Source organism: Tyto alba, unplaced genomic scaffold (assembly GCF_018691265.1).
Source record: "Tyto alba isolate M040663 unplaced genomic scaffold, T.alba_DEE_v4.0 Super-Scaffold_2, whole genome shotgun sequence".
NCBI lineage: Eukaryota > Metazoa > Chordata > Aves > Strigiformes > Tytonidae > Tyto > Tyto alba.
The window spans coordinates 42,269,788-42,290,477 of record NW_024881282.1 but is presented as its reverse complement, the minus strand read 5'-3'; the positions used below and the strand labels follow the sequence as shown (position 1 = coordinate 42,290,477).

At 39.0% G+C, this 20,690-nt stretch overlaps 2 protein-coding genes across 2 annotated transcripts in view; both read right to left on the bottom strand.

Moving 5' to 3' along the window:
• Positions 1 to 20,011, bottom strand: part of POC1B (POC1 centriolar protein B) — a 55,477-nt gene extending 35,466 nt beyond the window's left edge. Inside the window, exons 1-9 of the mRNA XM_042792586.1 lie at positions 19,761 to 20,011; positions 19,486 to 19,570; positions 10,755 to 10,926; positions 9,811 to 9,990; positions 8,441 to 8,548; positions 7,445 to 7,560; positions 6,930 to 7,063; positions 6,110 to 6,178; positions 1,628 to 1,780 (exon numbers count right to left, since the gene is read on the bottom strand). Of these exons, the coding sequence (XP_042648520.1) occupies positions 1,628 to 1,780; positions 6,110 to 6,178; positions 6,930 to 7,063; positions 7,445 to 7,560; positions 8,441 to 8,548; positions 9,811 to 9,990; positions 10,755 to 10,926; positions 19,486 to 19,570; positions 19,761 to 19,775 (1,032 nt within the window). The 5' untranslated portion in view covers positions 19,776 to 20,011. The remainder of the gene's footprint in view (positions 1 to 1,627; positions 1,781 to 6,109; positions 6,179 to 6,929; positions 7,064 to 7,444; positions 7,561 to 8,440; positions 8,549 to 9,810; positions 9,991 to 10,754; positions 10,927 to 19,485; positions 19,571 to 19,760) is intronic.
• Positions 14,321 to 19,541, bottom strand: GALNT4 (polypeptide N-acetylgalactosaminyltransferase 4). The gene is made up of 2 exons (XM_042792585.1): positions 19,486 to 19,541; positions 14,321 to 18,964 (listed from the first exon to the last, which is right to left on the bottom strand). Exon 2 carries the CDS (start codon positions 18,940 to 18,942, stop codon positions 17,191 to 17,193), a length of 1,752 nt encoding a protein of 583 aa, XP_042648519.1. The 5' UTR covers positions 18,943 to 18,964; positions 19,486 to 19,541; the 3' UTR covers positions 14,321 to 17,190.
• Positions 20,012 to 20,690: the final 679 nt, after the last annotated feature.

Genomic DNA, 20,690 nt, shown 5'->3' with positions numbered 1-20,690 from the left:
GGTGCTTTCTAGCTGTAGTTTAACCTTAGCCTGAACTCATTAATGTTTTTTCAGAGCTTCTCAATTACCTGGGATCACTGACAAAATAAAATAAAAAAAAAAAAATCTGGAAAATTGCTTTAGAGAATATTCATATATTTGCCAGGCATCTGAATATCAGAGGTCTGGAAAAGTTGACCTGAAAGAAAGTAATGGAGCCCTGCAGCTATCAGTTACTGTGTTTGGTTAGCACATTATAACTGGGTGCATTTCGAATGGGTCTAGAAGCAAACTATTGATATAGCAAGAGTGGTTTAAATCTGCTGGGAAATGCTGTGACTGAGTTTGTTCCAGCACTGACCACCTGTACTGAAGGCTGCTACCAGTAAGCTTAACTTCATTCACTGAGTTTACAATGAGTATGACAGCCTAGCACAAAAGTTTATTCATGAATCTTGGCATACATGCAGTCGCCCCACTCTTGTTCTGACTAAAACGTTAAGGATCAGAAAGCTTCACACCCCACTTGACAATAGAACCAGACACATCAGAATACTTAGTGATGGATTCTATCAGGGTTCCCCTCCTCCACCAAAATATTTTCAGTCTTTCTGCTACTCATATTGCATATATTCATATTGCATACATACACACACACAAAAAACTTAATATCCTCAAATCTCAATGTTTTAAAAGTCTGAGCAGGAAACAAATGCCATGGTAGCAGTATCTGCATTTTATATGAATAAAAGCAGGTAATGGTAGATTTCTATCTACCCAGAAAGTTCCTAGATTTATATCAGATACAGCTCTTGGACACTAGAGGCACCTGGAGAATAACAAAGAAGAGAAAAAAATATAGGTAATCACCATGCAGAAGCTAGCCAGATCTACCAAGGACAGTCACAAACATCTCTGGGGTTTTAGCATAAACAGTGGTCTTGTCTAAGGCATAGATGGTACTGTTTACCTATTTAGCATAGTTTTCAGACAACCTGACAAACACAGAATTTTCCAAATACTGACATAGAGTATTTGACATTTCACTTTGGTTCCTCTAATTCCCAATACTTCCAAGGGTTGCTGGTAGAAGGTTTAACAGTAAAGTAGCTGAAGAATTAAATTATCAGGATATCAGACTACATAGTGACATAAAACACATTACTAGCCTAGAAAGTCTTTCTAAACTTTTAGATAGATAGCAAGATCTTCTCACAATACCCAACGGTCTTGGAAAGATGGACAATTTGTAACAATCAAGTATTTGACTTTCAGTAATAATACCACCTTGTTCTGCTTATAATGCTATATTTTGAGTAGTGTCCTAAAGCTCACAGAAGATTCAGGTATCTTCTGAAACAGTTGCCATGTTACTTCAGAAACCAGACTATCACCTATGTTTTGATTAAGTCAGGCGTAAAGGACAGACTTACACAAAAAGCATGAAAAAAATTCACCAAGTTAAATCTGACAGCATCAGCTAGCCTAGTAACCTTAGAGTGGATTCATAAGTTATGGTTGCTTCCAAAGTAGTATACATAACAAAAAGTTCTCTGGTATACCTATAGCACATTTAACTATAAATGATACACAGACAGTGTTTACAAAAGCTTCTGTTTTTATATATTAGTGTACTTATTGCACTCACCTCAACTGACTGAAATTTTTCATTGTGGAGATGAGGTGACCTTGGGTAAATATCAAGAAGATGAGGAGGATCATCAATATGTGTTCTTCTAATATGGTGTTTAAGAACTTCTTTGTAATCAAATGAATCGAAGTTAGTTTTCCATAGTAATACCTGTAAGAAGCCATCATATCAGTACCTACTTGAAGCCTATTCGGTGCCCAAAACATAACTATGCAGTGAAGCTTGTTATTACTAATAGATCATGATGTCAGAATGAGCCCACTGTCATCACTTAGTCCGATCTCTACTACAACACAAGCACTTCCCCAGAGTATCTTGTACTTCAAGTGTAATAGATGTGGTTCGATCTATTAAAAGAAAACAAAAAAAAGAAGGAGATCTCTAAAAGATGTCTCATAAAACAATGCAAACTTCTCTCCCACTGGATTGTACTACGTTATTCTTCTGCCAAGTCAAGGGGTCATTTACTATAAAATTTCTGTCCCCTACAAAGGCTTGAAGGTCAAACAAGAAAGTTTGACCTGAGAAGAGAAATGACAGAGTTCCGCAGAACTCTAAAGCACTCAGTTCCAGTGTTTTAACAACAAGAATCTGTTTTCTGAACCACATCCAATTACGTTCAAGCTAGAAATGAGATACAACAGTCACACCGTGGCCAAAGGAAGAAGTAAGGTAGTAGAATGCAGAGGTAAGATTGCAGAAGGTAGTCTATCCAGCCTTATGGATAGACCAGAAAACCAAATCGTAGTGCACAATATTGCGCTCTCATGTCACAGAACAATTGTAAATGTAAGGGATTTAAGTTTACCAAAGTTTTCATTATCTGTGTCAGCTCTGTTACTTTAAGTGCTCAGGGAAAAAAGAAAATAAAAAAAGGAAGTTCTTAACACTTAGAAGATGGCAGTTTCCAAAAGTCCAATGTTGAATTTTATAACTGCTCCCTAAATTAGAGGAAACAAAGATGAGACCATGATCTGACTTGCCTGTCCAGTCAAAAATATTTTTGAACAACCATTAAAAGTATTTTTCAGAAATTAATAAACTATACGTAAGTAGCACAAATCAGATTTGTTCACAGAAATTCTAAGCAGACTAAACAATATTTTTAACATATTTGCATTGTTACAAGTTAATTTCAGGTTCAACATCTTCCATGACCCTTGAGCAGAAGACCCTAAATATGCACTGGGAGACAGTGCACCACTAAAGATGAACCCGGACTAACTCAGACATTAGTAACAGTGACAGTGAGATTCTTGGTAGAAACTATATAAGCCTGCCTCAGAACCTGGCACTTGCAGGACAGTTAAGTGTTAGACTAGTTGATTCACAGCAGCTGACTGTGCTGTAAGAGTCTCTCCCTCCTCAGCCATGTAGCTCCACTACCTCCATCACCCAATACAGCATAAATTTATTCTAATTTTTTATGTGGTTTTCTCCATTTTTTTCAATATAATTTTCTGCTGGTTTAGCAATTTGAGCTGGCTTAGCCCTGAGTGTAAACCAGGGTATAGGCAGGAGGCAGCAGAAGTAGGGCCTTGAGCTGCTCAAGCTCTAAATATGTTTCATTTTGGTCTAAAGTGGAAGGTCATACTGGTGCAGTTTCATCATTACAAATAACAAAATTAGTAAAACTAGCATGGAAGCATCCATATATGCCTTTAATATCTCAACTGCAATGCAAACAGTGTAAAAGCAACTATGCACAACCCTAGAGAAAATTACTCCATAGGGAAGTATTTCCCTTTTTGTCAAGGCAGTCAGACACAATGAGTCATCTCTTCTGTGTGGTAAGAACCAAATTAACAGCACAGGCTACTACCTTCCAAAGGAGTAAGTATATGTTTGCTCTTTCACTTAAAAGCAAGAGTAAAAGGTCATATGTTTTCCATGGAAGCAGGTAAATTAAATAATTTGAAATGTGCACATACAGCCAAGAAGTGTGAAGAACATGAACTTCAAAACTGTACATGTTCAAGGTTTTTTTGATTGGGAAGAAGCAAAACAGGAAGAAACAGAGTAAGTATCCAGTGCCTGTTTCAAATACCTAATATGCTTCTGAACAAAGCTTTCAGCTGGCTCTGCACCAACCAGAAACTTGTAACTAGAAGCAGAGATACTGGTTTTCCTTCTTTGATGCAGGAGAAACAGATTATATCTGTTGTTTGAAAATGTAATAATCTTGAAATAATATGTCTAGTGAGCAAGTAATCTTTGGTAAACATAAAATGAATCAGTTGCCTCCGACTCCTGCTGTGGACAGACAGTATCTTTTGGATACTGCATGAGAGACAGAAGATGATACTTTTATGGCCAGCTCCTGCTCATTCACTTGAGATTGCTGATCTGCCAGCAGAACTTTTCAAATTAATTCAGCCTACCTTTACAGTAAACCAACTTAACTCTATCACAGTGAGTTGCGAAGAGGTCCCACAACTATTCTCAGTTGTGACAGATGTGGAAGAGGGCTGCGGATAAATCGGCCAAAAGAGATGTTTGTGGAATACATGTATGTACACACCAACAGAAAACAGACACTGAGGAATAAAGTTATTATGCTTAATACAGATAAAGAGATATGCACGGGCAGTTACCACGATCGTTAGCACTGCACATTTTAAAACTTACAATACAAAAGTGAAAGTTACAGAAAGGTAAGTAGCCCTCTCCTACCCGAATGTTCACAAGAAAAAGCAAAAAACTTCAGATTAAAACATGCCTTTCTGTAAGGTAAATAAAATCAGGATTCCTTACTAGTCCCATCATGACTACTTTTTTCACTCAACATTTACCTAAGAAAGCGCTTCCTGAAGAAACAGCATTTTCCCTCTCATGAATTCAGCACAAAACCACTATACCAAACTGTTGAGAGACGCGAGTCATCTTACAGATTTTATACTATAATACCTACTCACTCCATGATCCCACATGCCACCAGTTCTACAGCATGGAGTCAGAGCAAGAGAAAGGCAAGGGCATGACTGCACTGAGCATGCATGTCAATCAGGGGATCCCAAATTCAAGGGAATTCTGCAATAAGATAGGCGTTTCCCAGGGTATATTGGCATTTATTTGGGATGTTGAGTTAGGCTCAATACTGTAGGTCCTTTCATCATCCTCATAGCTTCTCAGATGAATCTTCTGTCACGTGACCCAGTTTAATACATGTTCTTCACTTCCACTCAAATTAAGTTTAATATATCAATTGTTATAAAACTCAAAAGAAAGTACTCATTAAAAGTAAGGTCAACAATTCAGGCTTACTTAGGAATCAAAGTTTCATTTTGGAACTGAAAAATTCTCATTAAAAAAACCTTTCAGTATGGAAAAGAGATTAGACTAGTGACACAAGGAATAAGTATCTTTTCTTCTTTTTTTTTTATCCCCCCCTTATAAAATTAATATTGAAAGTTTGCTAACATTCTGATTTCTCCAATAGCTGCAAGTCTTGGCACTGCTTTTTACTAACACCTTGTGATAGAAAGCAATTTTAATTTCTGAGTGCTCTTAAGTCATTCTAGAAAGTGTGCTATCTGAAGGATCAAGTAAAAAACAGAAGCAAACTGTGTTCTAATGATACTGAAGTTTTTAATTGTAAAATATTTATTATTTTCCAAGACTGTCTATTACTAGCTTAAACATATTTCAAAATCCACAAAACAGAATATAAATATGATTTATAGTAAATCCAAAAGATCTTCATTTCTACATCATGGCTTTCTGTGTCTACATTGACTTTTTAGCTTTTTATAACAGGAAACAATGAAAAAGACAATATTAAGGAACATTTCAGACTATGAAACTCTAAGACTTGGGCTACAAAAGTTCTTTCTTTTTGGAGAATGTGAAAACCTGATAGAGATGATTCCAAGCTTGATAGTATTTTTGTAATTGTGAGATTCATCACAGCAGATGAAGATTAATTGTATGATTTGCTGTTTTTTTGTTTTGTTTTGTTTTTGTTTTTAATGCTCAAAAACTCTTCCCTGGATGAAATCCAGTACTTTGCTGTTTCAGCAATTAAATTAGCAAAGCTAACACCACATTTTTTTTCTCCAATTCTAGCCAAAGTTTTCCCAGTAGTCCAACTTGTCACAATTACAGAAGAGAGACTTTAAAAGTGAAAACCTAACAGAGTATGCAGGTGTTAATACTGGTTGCAAAACAACCACATTATTGACACTGAATTGCAACATTTAAAGTATTTCTATTTAAAAGTCATTATTTTAATATGTTAAACAGAAGTGGCTAGTACTGTGGTCTCCTCATCATAACATCCAATTGCAAGTAGTTAAGATCAAGTTTTTAAATGATAGAATTTTTCTCCTCAAATTTAACTGTAGGCTAAACAAAGTCTACATAACACACTACTATCCTAGACAGAATGCATGTCAGCAGTTACTGCAACATACTATATTTAACTCCCATCCACTGTAACAAGCATTAATACATTTAATTTAAAGAGACACTACCACAAACCTGAGCATCTGCTCCACCTGAGGCAAATTTTTCACCACCTTTTGAAAAAGCCACAGAAAGTACAGGTCCCTGAAAGAAAAAAAAAGCATACAGTAAAATTACACTATTACTGTAATCATGGTATTTTAATGCAAAGGGAAAAGCGCTTATTCAGTTATAAAATATAAAAAGATTCTTCAAATTTAATAAAATAAGGAACAATTTAGCTGTAATGAAATTTTTGCAAAACAACTTGATTGAGTAGTTAATATTACACATCTCTAAGATGCTGCATTACAATTACCACAATCAATACTAGGAAAACAGTGGCATTTTCCTTAGATTTTATGCTTTAACTCTGCAATGAAAAATTATCAAATATATATACATTAACCAAAACATTGTGTTTGAGTGATTCATTATCAAAGGTAGGGGTTTTTTTGGCATTAAGAGGAAAGGGAGAAAATGCCTGCCATTCTTCACAAAAGTTATCTTCCATAAGCTTCCCCTTCCTTAGAAATAAGTGTTTTTCAATAGACAAAGAGGCTAACGTGCCAAGTAATTGATTTTGACAATCAAGGGAGTGAATTATTAATTCAGAACATGATCTATTACTTTACATTAAGCATGCATACAGTATTGACAGATTAACTGCACAGTCATAGGTAAAACTGATGCATTTCATTACGCACTTGTGACAAAGTATATTAATACAACACTTTGCTGTCCACTAAAGTGTATCTTGCAACATGCAGATAACACAATGGCATGTTATTTTCCCTTTGAAAAGATACTGAATAGTCTATTTATATCTCCATTTAAATAAGATTATTGTACAAACCTTGTGTCCATGAAGAGTGTAAATAAGTCTTCCTTCTAAGAGGTCCAAAATCTTAAGGGTCCCATCAGCAGAAGCAGTGATGAGATAGTTACCAGAAGGATGGAATGATACACAATTAACCCCTGCTCTGTGAACTAATTTACAGAAGACAATATTCAAAGACTGTAGATATCTACTAACAGGAAATGTAACTTTATTTCTTTGCTCTTTTCTACTTCCCAAAGAACAACCTACTTCTTTTAAGAAAAAAACAACTGAGTGCTGGGACATAGCTGACTCTCCAAAGTAATTTTTAGAACAGAACTAAGCAAATAAGAGAAGCATTGCAAAGGAAAAATCAGGATTCAGATTGTATCTTTAGGGTTGACAGACTACAAAAAGATGACTTACAAAATGCCAATATGACCTGTTTGTCTACTTTCCCCAGGAAAGAATGTAATTATATAATCTAAATAAATCGCATTTCATTGCAAAGAGCTCCATTCTAAAGAAAATACAAACTACATTGCTTTTACCTTTGTAATGCTGCAATAGCTTGTTCATTCGAATATCCCATAGTTTCACTGTATGATTGGAACCTGCGGAGGCTATGCATGTACCACTTGGGTTGAAATCCACAAAATTTGCAAATCTAAATATAATTCATGAAAATAGATTGATTACTTGTTTCCATAGAATTGTTTGGGGTGTGTACATATATTTATGTATCTAAATGCAATATCAACACTGAGTTGCCACAAACTTGTGAGGAATCCACACGTATGTAAACTCAAATAAGATATTTCAAGCTACTGAAATAAGCATAAGAAAACTAGATGTGCATGATAAATCAGACTGTATAATCTGACTTTTGTTAAAAAGATATTATAATTATCCTGACTTAAACCTTCAGTTTGTGTTGGATTTCAAAGTTCCTCGAAGAAAGTGCTGCAAAGAGTTTGTAAGCAGCAAGTAATTCTGTCCAAGAAGAGAATATGTAGCTATCACAACCTTTTAGCTTGGAAAAAGGACAGAGAAGGCAGCCATGAAATTAGCAAAGCACATATACAAGATTAGTATTCCATTGCATTTGTTAATTGAAACTCTGGTCTCGAGATGTTTAAGAAAACTGCAGATGAGCAAAAGCAAGTATTTTCTGAACATAAATGAGGCTGATCACTGAAGCTAGCAGAATACTGCTTTAATCAACAAGTGGAGAATTCTTAAACTGCTCTCCTTGTTGAAACATCCCATGTCAGACAGCATTACCAAAACAGAGGAAAAACATGAAAACAGTCAAAACTCCAAGAACAATATGACTTTTCTTTAGCTTATTTCTCAACTGTTGGAAAACAGCTAGATAAATGCAATCAGTTAATCTCTTTTGAAAAATGTGAAATTAATTAGTTTACATACATGGTAGAAGCTTGATCTACTTTCAGATATAACATATATAGACATTAATACCACAAAACATTAATCTAATTAAAATTACACATTTACAGTTTTCTGGGTTTTTTAGTAACACTTACCCTCCATAATCTAAGAAGCTATCAATACAAGTTCTATTTCTCGTATCCCAAATCTTAACAGATTTATCCTCACTGCAAGATGCTATTAGTCTTCCATCAGGTGAAAATCTGGAATATGCAAGTATATACACTGCTAAACAAATTATACTACCTAGATTAGCAGAGAGACACAAATAGCAAAACACCAGAACCAAGCAAGCCTGTTTGGAATTAAAATAAATAACATTCAAAGAACATCTGAATTTCTCGTATTTCTCATGGAGTAATAAAACTGAAAAGGTTCTCAACCCCGCTCCTTCCCCTTCCATTTCACAATCAACTACAATTAAAAACAGAGCCATAAGCAAAAGAAAGGGGGGTGGTAGGGGAAGGTAACAGCAGTGTAAGGTTGTCACTTCAGATGCTGAAGAAATTATTATAGAAAGCTATAGGCAAAAAGACAAAGAGGACACAGTAGAACTTTGTGTTCAATTTTAACCTACATATATATTCTCCTGTGAGTTCTCTCTAGACTTACAGACTGTCAGCAAAACATTCATGATTATTCCTAGCCTTGCAGACTAGACTTTTAAACAGGAAAACTGATTTGCCTGTAATTTCACCAATCATTATTTCTCATATTGAGCAACTGCACAAGGACATTAGAACACTGTTCAAGAACTTTCATACGTGATTTCTGAGAGCTTTTACTTTTCAGTGATCAGATACTTTGGAACTTTGTAGGGCTCTGCACTTCACTGTGAAACTTCCTTCTCAAGAGGTTTAAATCAGGCCTTTCAACTGCAGATTTTCCATTAATATATAGAAAAAAAAAAATCAGCAAAAGAACAATCTTTTCTTGTCTTTGAAGAGACATCCTGTCTTTAAATAGAGCATGAATCTTAACTTGCAGCACAAAGGCTATTTCTTTTACCTTTTCCAATTACGTAAGCTTAACTCATTTTGACTCATGGCCATTTTTTTATGCCACTACTGTTCCAAAAATAGTTGGTAAAACCCCTACTGTGTACAGTAAATCCTTAAACAAGTGAATGCTGTGAAATAAGTTCATACAGCACAAAAACATACTAGACTGGGGAAAGACAGAATACTGACTGAAAATAAATACAGAAGACCCTATTTGTACTTTAAAGTAGAAGATAACACCCAGCATCAGATTTAATATGTACACATATCAACACAGAGCAAGTTTTCAGACTTCAACTAGGAGATAGGTGTGTGCATAAGATTGATTTATTAAAATTTAATTATTAGTGATAGATCATCATTTATCATTCACAGATTCTTCTTCTCTTAGTTCTGCTCTGGGAAATAAAACCCCTTTGTTAAGAGCTCTGTTTCTTTACAAAGAGAATGAAAACAATGCTTACTTGGCACAGAGAACCCAATGAGTATGTTGGAATAGGGAAAACAAAAGGCGCTGATGGTGGACACTCCATATTTTTATTGATTTATCATTGGATGCTGAAACTAGAAAGTGGCTATCATGCGAGAAGCTCACGCTACGAACAGATGCTGTATGACATTTCAGTACCGATGATTCTCCATGACTGGGGTGGGGGAGGGAAAAACAAAACAAACAAAAACATAAAAAAACAACCAAGACATAAACCACAATTATATTACACTGAAAGAGTTTAAAACCCCGTAACTCAAAGTTAAAATATTTGGAATCTTACACAAATGAAAAAGCAATTTATATAAGCTAAATCTTAGTGTTGCCAATTATTTGAATATTAATTATTAGAATAACAGACTTTAAAGTAATTGTATTTAATATGACCAATTTTAGAGAACAGTGCAATCAACTAGCAGCATTAGCCTCCATACAGAATTTGAAAGAATTTATTATATTTTGATAAAGTAACCTACAAAATGCTTAAAAATTAAAGTAGCACCAGTCTTTCTAAGATCATTCTGAATAGTTTGTAATCACTGCTACTTGATAACAATCTAAAAAGACAAGTCAATCAAAAATATCTTTTTCCACAAATGCTATTTTTTGTTTTCTTCATCACTTGTCTCCCCAAAATGAAGTGCAGCCATGCAATCCTTACTAAAAGAAATACAACCTTTAAGCCAGAGAAATACTACCAAGCATAATCCTACACACATGAAATCATGATTGCTATATTTTTCTTTTGAAACTATAGAATATTCAGTAAGGAGCAATGTTGCTTATGCTCCCCAATCTCTATTTCTGTCAAAGCCCAGGGATGTGGGAAGGAAACAGAAGCTCTTCTTGGGTAAAGACTCCAGTATTCACACTGTACGTTAAAGAAACACATAGCCAGCATAACCCAGTTATACCCACATGCAAGGAATCCATAGTCTGACAGTGCGATCTTGAGAAGCTGAAGCAAGTAGCTGCCCATCTGGTGAGAACTGTACGCTGGTCACTGCTTCTGCATGGCCTCCAAATCGGTAAGCTCTGCATTGTGTCTTCAGCTTCCACACCATAAGAAACCTATCCAAAGAAGAGGTAGCTGGCAAGAAATAAAAGATATCGTGAATCCACTCACTGTTATTAAAAAAAAAAAAACAAAAAAAAACAAAACAAAACAACAAAACAGAGCTAATGACTATGTATTTGGATTCACCAGTGAACTTACTGGTTCTTAGGGAGAGGGAGCAGTTACTGGGTTTTAATGGATACTTGGCTGGAGCAGAAGCCTGGCAGCAATGCCAACACCAGGCTTTTGGAAGGACAGAAGACTAGGAGGAATAAAGGATAATTCTTCACAGGTATTTAAGTAGCATTTTTTTTTAATACTAACATTTGTCTAGTTCAAAATACAATGTTAAGTTTTCTGTCTGATAACAGAAAGACCATGAACAATTTTGGTTTTTGCAGTCACTTTATGGTGGCCCATACTACCTACATTTGAGAAGGCAGACAGCTTTTACCAGAGCTTGATCATTTTGAGGAAACTACAAGTAGCAAAAGCAACAAGCAGTTGAATTAAACTGACAAGTGTGATATTGCTATACCCCTATTATCTTAATCTCTAATAAGTGCTAGCATGCAGGACAAATAAAACCAAATGATTCACACTCCCACCTCTCAGTTATAAAATTCCTACCCATGATACAGAAAGGGAAGGAGAGGAAGAAGAGGGACTTCCTAGAAGTTGAAGAGGGCATGAAAAGGATGGCTCTTCCCTTCCCAACAGGCATCAACATAGCACAAAGGAATGGAGTCTGTTTATTAGCACATGTGTCAAGGCAAGCCTTGAACAAAATATTAGATATTGAACTCTCCTTAGGGATTTGGTACAGAAATATTATTTTACTCCCAAAAGACTAGCTTCTGGTAAAAGACATGGGATCAGACTAGCCCTACACCCATACCAGTAGGCCTAAATTTGGCACAGAAGTACAGGATATTCCCCCCCCCTTCAACTTTTCAGAACTCTATTTTACAGTAGGCTCTTTCTAATTGTACTTCAATGACTATTTTTTTCCCCCCTTTGATTCAGAAAAAACATGACCTAGAGCAGTATAAAACAGAAAGGAATAAGTGAAATGTAAGCTAAAATAGAATTTGAACGTATCATGTTAGATATGTGGAACAGACAAGATTGATGGTTACTAAAAGAAATAATGCACGAAGTACCAAGTACCCATGGTATCTTATGAACTGCACGAAGGCTGTGTAAAAACGGCACTCTTTGCTTCCAGTTCTAAAAACTGAAGGAAGTATTTTAAAAGATGACAGTACAATAAATTCAGAGCCTGTTTTTTTGTAGCTTGCTCTCTTACAGATGGATTATTCCAAGGTTGATGAGACACAAGCAGTGATCTGAAGTTCTCCTTTCCCTGGGCCATCCACAAGTGTGTGTCTTGCTTTCCCTCTGACTCTGTTGCCTACTCTCATACAGCATCCTCTCTCCATCCTTAGGTAGGGTTTTCTCTTGAAGCCACCCGCTCGTTACCATGACACTCAAAGGCTACTGTTGTCTCTGACACAGCAGCTCCAGCCCAGCTGACACTACCACAGGTGTGACAGAGGGAAGAAGTTCAGGACCTGCACAGGAAAGGGTAACTGACAGATCCACTGCAGAATTATTTTCCTGAGGCACACAGGCTGATGTGACTCTTTATCTGGACAGCATAGGAGAGGCGTAAACCCAAACAAAAAAATTCTAAGCCAAAACTCTGAATCTATATTCAACTTTAGCCCCTATCTTGCCAAGGAAACCGGGTCCATTTACTATTAACAAGCCTCAGCCAAGACAAGCTACTCCCTGTTCAAGCAAGCTGAAATCAATTTTGGAGCATATGACCAATGCCTATGCACTCTGCTATAACAATAAACATTTTATCTTAGCTAACCACAGGCACTGAATACAAGAGTCTATAGGGTAACAATGTTGCCACCAAAAATTTACATTATCAATACTAATCTTAAAAACAGTTTTATACATCAAAAATTGCTATTATCAAATAAACTTCTCTAATCTTCTTTTTATGCTGTTTTTAGGGGATTTTTGCTTACTTCATAACAATGCTCCTCCAATTTACGCAAGCACAGGATCTTAAGGATTGCTTCTTAATCCTTTACTCATTTTTCTCCCCTCAAGTTCATGCTGTTCACATATTTAAGTGAAAAAGGAGGGGAGCAAGAACCTTCCAGGACAGGAATGCAGGAATTCCTACCGCAATGCAGACCAGACCCAGCTGATGTGTTCTGTCAGCGCTTGCTAAGTATGCCAGCACCCTACAGTCTGACTTTCAATTACCAGACCACCAGTCCACAATGGATCTCCAAGGCTAAATTTAAAGTATTGGAACTGAGACAAAAGAAACACAGAAGGTAGAGAAGTTTTTAGGATGGGCTGTACCACAAACAGGTCTGTTGCACATGTGTCTTGGAGAAAACACGACATAACCAGAACCGTGTTTAGAGGCAAAAGACAACATTTGTTGTTGCTGTAGTAATGAAAATATTTGATCAACTGCAAAATATAACTAAAAAGAAAACTGAAAATTCCTACCGAGCCAGCTCTAATATGCAACTTAGTCCAGTTTATAGCCTCAGTGCCTTTTTTTTTTGTAGTTGATATAAGTGCTTTCTGTACACGCCCAAGTATAGCTGACGCATCTCTAGGTAATTTGCTTTTCTGGTGATGAGTCATAACAGAATTGAACACCAAAGAGTTAAGACTTGGACTGATGCAAAGGCCAAGTTTACATACCGCTTTGCTGCAGTTCTCTAAACAAATATCTGGGCTTCACATATGCCATGACAAGTTTTTTATAGTATTTGCAATGAAACCAAGTTCAATTTATAAGTTGTAAATATCGATGGTATACATTTTCATATATACACACGTATAGTTGCCACAATATGGAATTACCATTACACTCCCGTTTCCAAGAATATCACAGTAGCAATTACAAGTTGTGCAAAAGATCAGAAGAGACATACTTGGCCAGGCTTTAACAGTTAGATGTACCCCTTGGTCATCCTTCCACCAAAACACTGAACCATCTCCAACATAATTAATTCACGCAGTGCAAGAATTACAGGTCAGATGCAGTAGAGGGCTGTGCACATGATGTGTGTGTAAATACTCAAGCACTACCACCACCAAAAACCCCACATACTTTACAGGAACCTTGCAAATCTCAGTGCGATAAGGTGCAACGTCACTATGCAAACACATTTAACGGTGATTCACAAGATTTCCTACTTGGAGGAAAACAATTATTAATTGAACCTCTGTCAAGGGAACCAATTTGGAATTCTAAGTGCAGTGGATACATTACAATGAATTGTTAATAAGTTCCCTAAGTTTTAGTTCATGGCGGTTTTTAGTGTACATTGTTTGTGCTTACATGAGTGGAAGAGAATTGAAAAGAGTCAGCACACTAGCCAACATTTATCATTCTGGATTTTATTTTTTCAAAAGAAACCCCAAAGCCCTCCCACATTTATTCAGTGTTAAGTCTACATTCAATTTCTTTTAAGTCACTTAAAATCAGTAGTTTAAAATATATACAAGTGTTCCCCAAATTTGCAAAGTCTAACAGCATTGAAAATATTTCAGATTCAGAATTTCTAGAAATCTGTATACACTGAAAAACAACTGGATTGGAGTATGTCTGTAGAATTGCTGCAACTCAGTTCAAAATTAGTGGAACTTGAAATGGCAAGGTCTTTTTTAATTCTGTCTTTCTCTAGTACCTCCGCCACCCCTGGTTTTCTTTATTCCCATTGGGAACAAATTTTTTTTATTTATTTATTTTTAGGTCCAGGTTACTTACTTTTGCCTTTTTTTTTTTTTTTTTTCCCTTTTAGTTTTTAAATAACCATGAAAATAGTGTGGGAGGTGGTGGGGGAAAGGAGGAAGAGTTCACATTCATACAGAAAGAATAACTTCTCAAACTTTAAGAGGCAGGTTCACTTAGACTTATTGCTTAAATTGATAAGGAACACTTTGGATGTCAGTTTTAACATGAAGGTAGTTCTTTATATGAAATATAGCTTTTGCCAAGTCCTACAAAAGTTAATTGTATAAAAGTTGCATAGTCTATATTCATACCATTTAATTACTTTCCTCTGAGAAAACATGCATTGCACATACAACTTATGCTCTGCCATGTAGGAGAACCCAGGCCTTTTTCCTGACAATTCTATTGAATGTAACAGTCTACAGCAAGCTTTTCACAAAAGCACATACTTTATATAATTTATTGCCCCAGTACATAATGACTGGCTGTCTTTTAAAATTTAATAAATGGTTCATAACTTGTCCACAAAGGAATTCCTTGCTGCAGAGTAGAATGGAATTTTTCAGGAATGTCTCCCTTATATAGTAAAGAAGTTCCCTTTTTCCAAAAAAAAAAAAAAAAAAAAAAAAATTAGCTTAGGGTTTAAAAAAAAAAAAAAATCTTATTGCAAGTAACCTCCAAAAAATAAGTCAAAGACTTAAAACCACCCATGCCACACAGTGGCAAGCATTTTTAGCATGATTCAACGCTACATCCCCAACTTCAAATTTTCTTCTTCTGTTCCCCTTCTATCTTAGCCTGCTCCCACCCAAACCTCTCAACTCTTTAAAACCACTAAGATTCAACAGTATGTCTTAATTTATTCTTGCTTTATTTTTTGCAAGTCTTGACTTATTTCAGGTCTCACTTGCTCCCTTTTAACCCTTCTACCTACTAACACCTGCAGCAAACACACACCTACTACATTCCTCAAATATCCAGATTCCTATTGCTCACTAGCTCAAGTTCCTACCTACCAACCCCGTGTCAAGAATTACTACACTGTGGCTACTGAAGAACATTTATCACTTCAGTGAAAATAATCAAAAAAGCTGAAATGCCTGAAACATTATATGTTCAGTTTAAATCATATAAAGCTAAAAAAGATTTTTTTTTTAAGTATACATTGTATCTATCACATCTACTGTCTATAATCACACTCAAAACAGATTAGTGACATGATTCAAGAATCAACGTTCTTTAAAACTCAACATAACAGGATATAGAAAACATTCCAAATAAGTTGTTCTGTTAACCATCTAACCAATAAATCTTGGTTTCCTCCAAGCTGCTTTTTGCCTTTTCAACTCCCCTCACTCCAGGAACTTCAGCTTCCCAACCTTACCTGAAGTCTCCCGTGGTACTGTTGTGACTAGAAAACATACACTGCATGATTTCAAAACTCTACCTAGGGCTGATGCATGCCAGCTGTTGCCAACATACATAACGCAAAATAAACCAGCCCAAGTTTTCTTCTGTGTCTCCTTCTACCCTGGTGACAGACGAAAAAATAAAATGGATACATGGTGTAGTCACATAAGCTACATGTCCCTAGGATGCCAGGATTAAGGTGGAAAAGCTTACACAGAGGCAACATAAATATTAAACATATAGCTAAGAAACAGCAGTAGCCAATACAACTCTGCGCTTTCTTTCCTTCTCCTTTACATTTAAACAATATTCTTGTAGCCAACTATTTCTCCCCATTTGTGGTACCGCTGGCATGTCCTTGGTTCCACTCCTACCACACTCTAAATGCATGAGAGCTCCTGACTCACACTCATGAGGTAAGTTTTCCAAAATAGGCACAAGACTGCAAAGCAGTGCCAAAGCCAATCTACTAAAAAAAAAACAAAACAATTTTCTTCAATGTAATACAGCTAGTTGTCACCTTGAAACCCCTAAGAGCATGTAAATTCCCCAGAAAACTGCAAACATTAGAAGGCTTAAGAATCAACTTTACACATCAATGCTGATTCAATCACATGCTACTGTAGCATTACTTAGGGTGTTAGATACATATCTCATAATGTATCTGCAACATAGGTCAGTTAATTCCACTGCAAGAACCTTCACTTTTACTTCAGTGAGTAAAGATTCTTTACTTTCATGTAACATTGTCTTGCAGGTTTAATGTACATAATTTTTTTTCTGAACCAAAAAAAAAAAAAAATCCCTCCTCAGTTGACTCAAAAGCCTTTGTTTAACTATAATCAAGATGGACCAAAGTAAGAAAATAAGGGATGAAAATTTTACAAAAATAAAAGGCATTAGATCTGTATTCAATGTTCTAGAAACTAAACCCCAGTATTTACTTTTGCTTTCCATACAGTCCACCACAGCAAATATAGTTTCTACATCACTACAGACACATCTGAAGACATTCCAAGGTCTGCAATTAAACATCACTATCTGCTCATGCATGTAAAAACCTTGGAGATCACAGTCACTTCGATTCTTACTACCAGCAGTGATTATTTCTCAAATTTCCAAATCTGATTTTTATCTGCAGCATTACAAGCTCCCATTTGCACATCAGCACGCCCCTCAGTCGTACGATAAGCAGTAAGGCACTTTCCCGAATGAGGATGATAAATAGTCCCATCTTCTTTGAAATGCCATATAATAATTTCTGGGATAGGAGATCCATCTTTTGGGCAGCTCCTCATACCTATGAAGTCTTCATGCTCAGGGACTTCAGCACATAGCTCAGTTACAGAGTTAAATCTAATCTCCTTATTTGACGTGTATTCAAAAAATTGATTGCCTCCCTGACCATGACATCCGAAGAGAGAAAGGTGAGCCCCAGTAGGATGATGTTCTGGTAAGACATAGTCGAGGCATTCTGAAGCTATTCCCGTGCTGCGGATAGCACCATGCCAGCCAGGACGATCTTCTGGTACGTGCAACTCGGCAAATATGTTTTTTAAATACCAGTTAAAACTCTTGCATTTCAAACGCTCTCTTAGTATCTTTCTTTCAGAAATATCTCCATAGTTTTCTTTTCTCGCTGAAGGATTTCTGTTGTAAAAGTGCTCTTTGTACTCATCCATCCACACCTCAGCAGCACGTGCCGTGTTCTGAAGGAAATTTGGTCTAGCATAGGGCGCACGCTTTGGAAACACATGGCCTACATGGGAGCACGGGTGAATTTCCAACATGCCTCCACACTGCCAAACCCTAAATGATAATTCTAAGTTCTCGCCTCCCCAAACATCCATTCCTGTATCGTAGGTACCCAGGTACTCAAAATACTTCTTGCTGACCGCAAACAAGCCACCAGCCATAGTTGGGGATCTGATTGGGTCAGTTTCAGATTTGCGCCTGAGACGTTCATGTTTAGGCACTGAGTGCCACTGGAATGTCAGCCGCCAGTCAAACCCCCCAATCATCGGCTCTGCCGTTTGCATGTAGTATTCAAATGTTTTCCAGTCAATGGTGTCAATGACAGGACAGATAATAACAGTCTCATTCTCAGCAATCCTCTCGAGCAGTGGTTCCAGCCAGCCAGAGACACATTCACAGTGACAGTCTAGAAACGTGAGGACATCACCAGTAGCAAAGGTAGCACCAATTAAGCGTGCACGAACCAATCCTTCTCGTTTGTTGGTTCTTATCAGACGAACTCTTTTCAGACTGCTTATGTATTTTTCAAGTTCAGTCTTCAGATACACTTTATCACTCAAGTCATCCACCAGTATAATTTCTTTTAGAAGCACTGAAGGTGACGTTTCAAGAACACTATGTATCGTCCGCAGCAAGGTTGACCAGGCTTCATTGTAAAAAGCAATTATAACCGATGTTGTGGGCAGTCTTCTGTAGTCATAGGATTTAGCTTTACAGCCACTCAGTCGATTATCTTCAATGTGCCGGTGGAGAGAGATTTTATCACTCAGATAAATATTAATTGCATACTTCTCAATCAGCTCTTCTTCCTGTTTCTTTTCCTCAGGACTCAGCTGCAGGCGAGAGGGCTTACCCCATTCTCCTGGGGCATAAGGATCAGGCGGGGATTTGTCATAAACTGGACGAGCCAAATCTACAGCCTCTTCTACTCTGTCAGAAAAGCGCCTCTCCCATTTCCCTCTGGTGATGCTCTCACTGGCGAGGGAGGCACCGAAGGAAGAAACCGACAGTTCGACCACGAAGTAAGCGATCATCAAGAAGCCGAGAAACACGCAGCTTTTGCGGACCCACGTCCATCTTCTCGCCAGACGGATCCTCATCGTCGGCGACTAAAAGCAGCTCCTAACAGAGAGGAGCTCCGTGAACTACTGCCGGCTGCCCCCCGCGCCCCCAGGACGGAGGGGGCTGCAGGCGCTCCCAGCTTCGGGCTCGGGCCGCCGGCCGCGGCGGCAGCCAGTCCCTCCGCGGCGGGCCCTGAGCTTGCCGGGGGACGGCGGGGGGAGCGGGGCAGCGGAGAAGGCACGGAGCAGCCCCCCGCCCCTCCGGCCTCGGCGCTCCCCTCGCTTACTTCCTCCTCCTCCTCCTCCTCCTCCTCCCCGCTCGCCGCGGGACAAACCCCTCCCCCCGCCTTGTGGTTTGCTCGAAAAGTTGTCGCTTTAAGAAAGGGGCAGAGACTCCTCGGCCCGCCCGGCCGGCGCGGGAACCCGCCCCGCCTCCGCGCCCGGACCTGCGCCCGGAACCGCCCGGCGGCTCCGCCGGCTGCCGGGGGGAGAGACGGAGGGAGAGGAGGGGAGGAGGGAAGGAGACGCCCCGCCCGGGAAGCCAAACGGCGCCCGGCCCCGCCGCCGGTCCCCCGCACTCACCCAGCCCCGCGGCGTCCGCGTTGAAGGCCACGCCCGTCACCGCCGCTCGGTGGCCTCGGAAAGGCCGGATCAGGACGGGGTCCTCCTGCGGGAGAAGGTGCGCACCGTCAGGCACCGGCCACGGGCCCCCTCCCACACCCACCTCCCTCGGGAACCGTTAACGTCCCGCACGCGGCGGCGAGTGGCCCCGGCAGCCTGAGAGCTCCCGCCGGGCGCGACGCTCGCCGGCCGCAGCTCGCCCGCCCTCCGGGGCGCCGCCGGGGCCGGGCCCTTACCAGCGCGGAGGCCATGGGCGGAGCGGGGCGTCGCGGCAACGGCAGCTGCCGGCGCGGCGGGGAGCGGAGAGGAGCGGCGGCCCGTCAAACGCCCCGCGCTCCAGGCGCAGCCGGCCGAGCCCCGAATTCATCCGCGTCTCTAGCAGCGCGTCTTCCGAGCCGCCCATTGGCCGGCCGCCCGGCGGGGGGGGCGGGGCCGCAGAGCCGCCGATCGGTCATGTAGGTGCTTGACTCCCTCTTAAAGGCACAGAGCCGCAGCGCCCCGCGTCTCTTCTCTACGAGTTCGCTCGTTGGTAACACTTTTTTTTTTTTTTTTTTTTTTTCCTAATCTTCTTCCCTACCAGGCTGTGAGGGACTCCGCAGTGCTGGGCCGGCTCTCTGCCTTGGCTTGCTTGTGCTCGACGGCCTTTTCTTTCAGCTTAGCCGAAAGCAAACCTGGAGAAGCAAATCTCTTCAAACCTAGTGGAGAGATCTGGCCCAGGTTACCCCGATTTCGCGACTTATCAATGGATACGGGATAGCTCTGTTTTACATGTCAGACTGATTTTGTATTGTCACCTGAGGTAGTTTAGCCAGCTTTCCAGTTACTTCTTAGTACTTTCTAGGTTTCCAAGTCAGCGTTTGTGCTTGTATCATAGTAGTCTTTAAACGGTCCTTCAATGCTTTAAAAAAAGTACAAATACAGAAATGTTGGTGTTAGTGCTGTGAATGTTTATGCAGCTTCATGGTAAGGTAGATAAGGGAACCAGCCTCACTGAATAAGTACTGCTCCAATAGTTACATTAGTAAAAAGAGGGTTGACATCAGTGAGCAAAAGGGAGGGCCATGAATAGCAAAACTGTCATTCGATATGCAAGGGTTTGTGAAGAAGTAAATTATATTGCAATTACCCTTTTTTAAAAAAAAATCCAGTCTGCATTTTACAGAGTT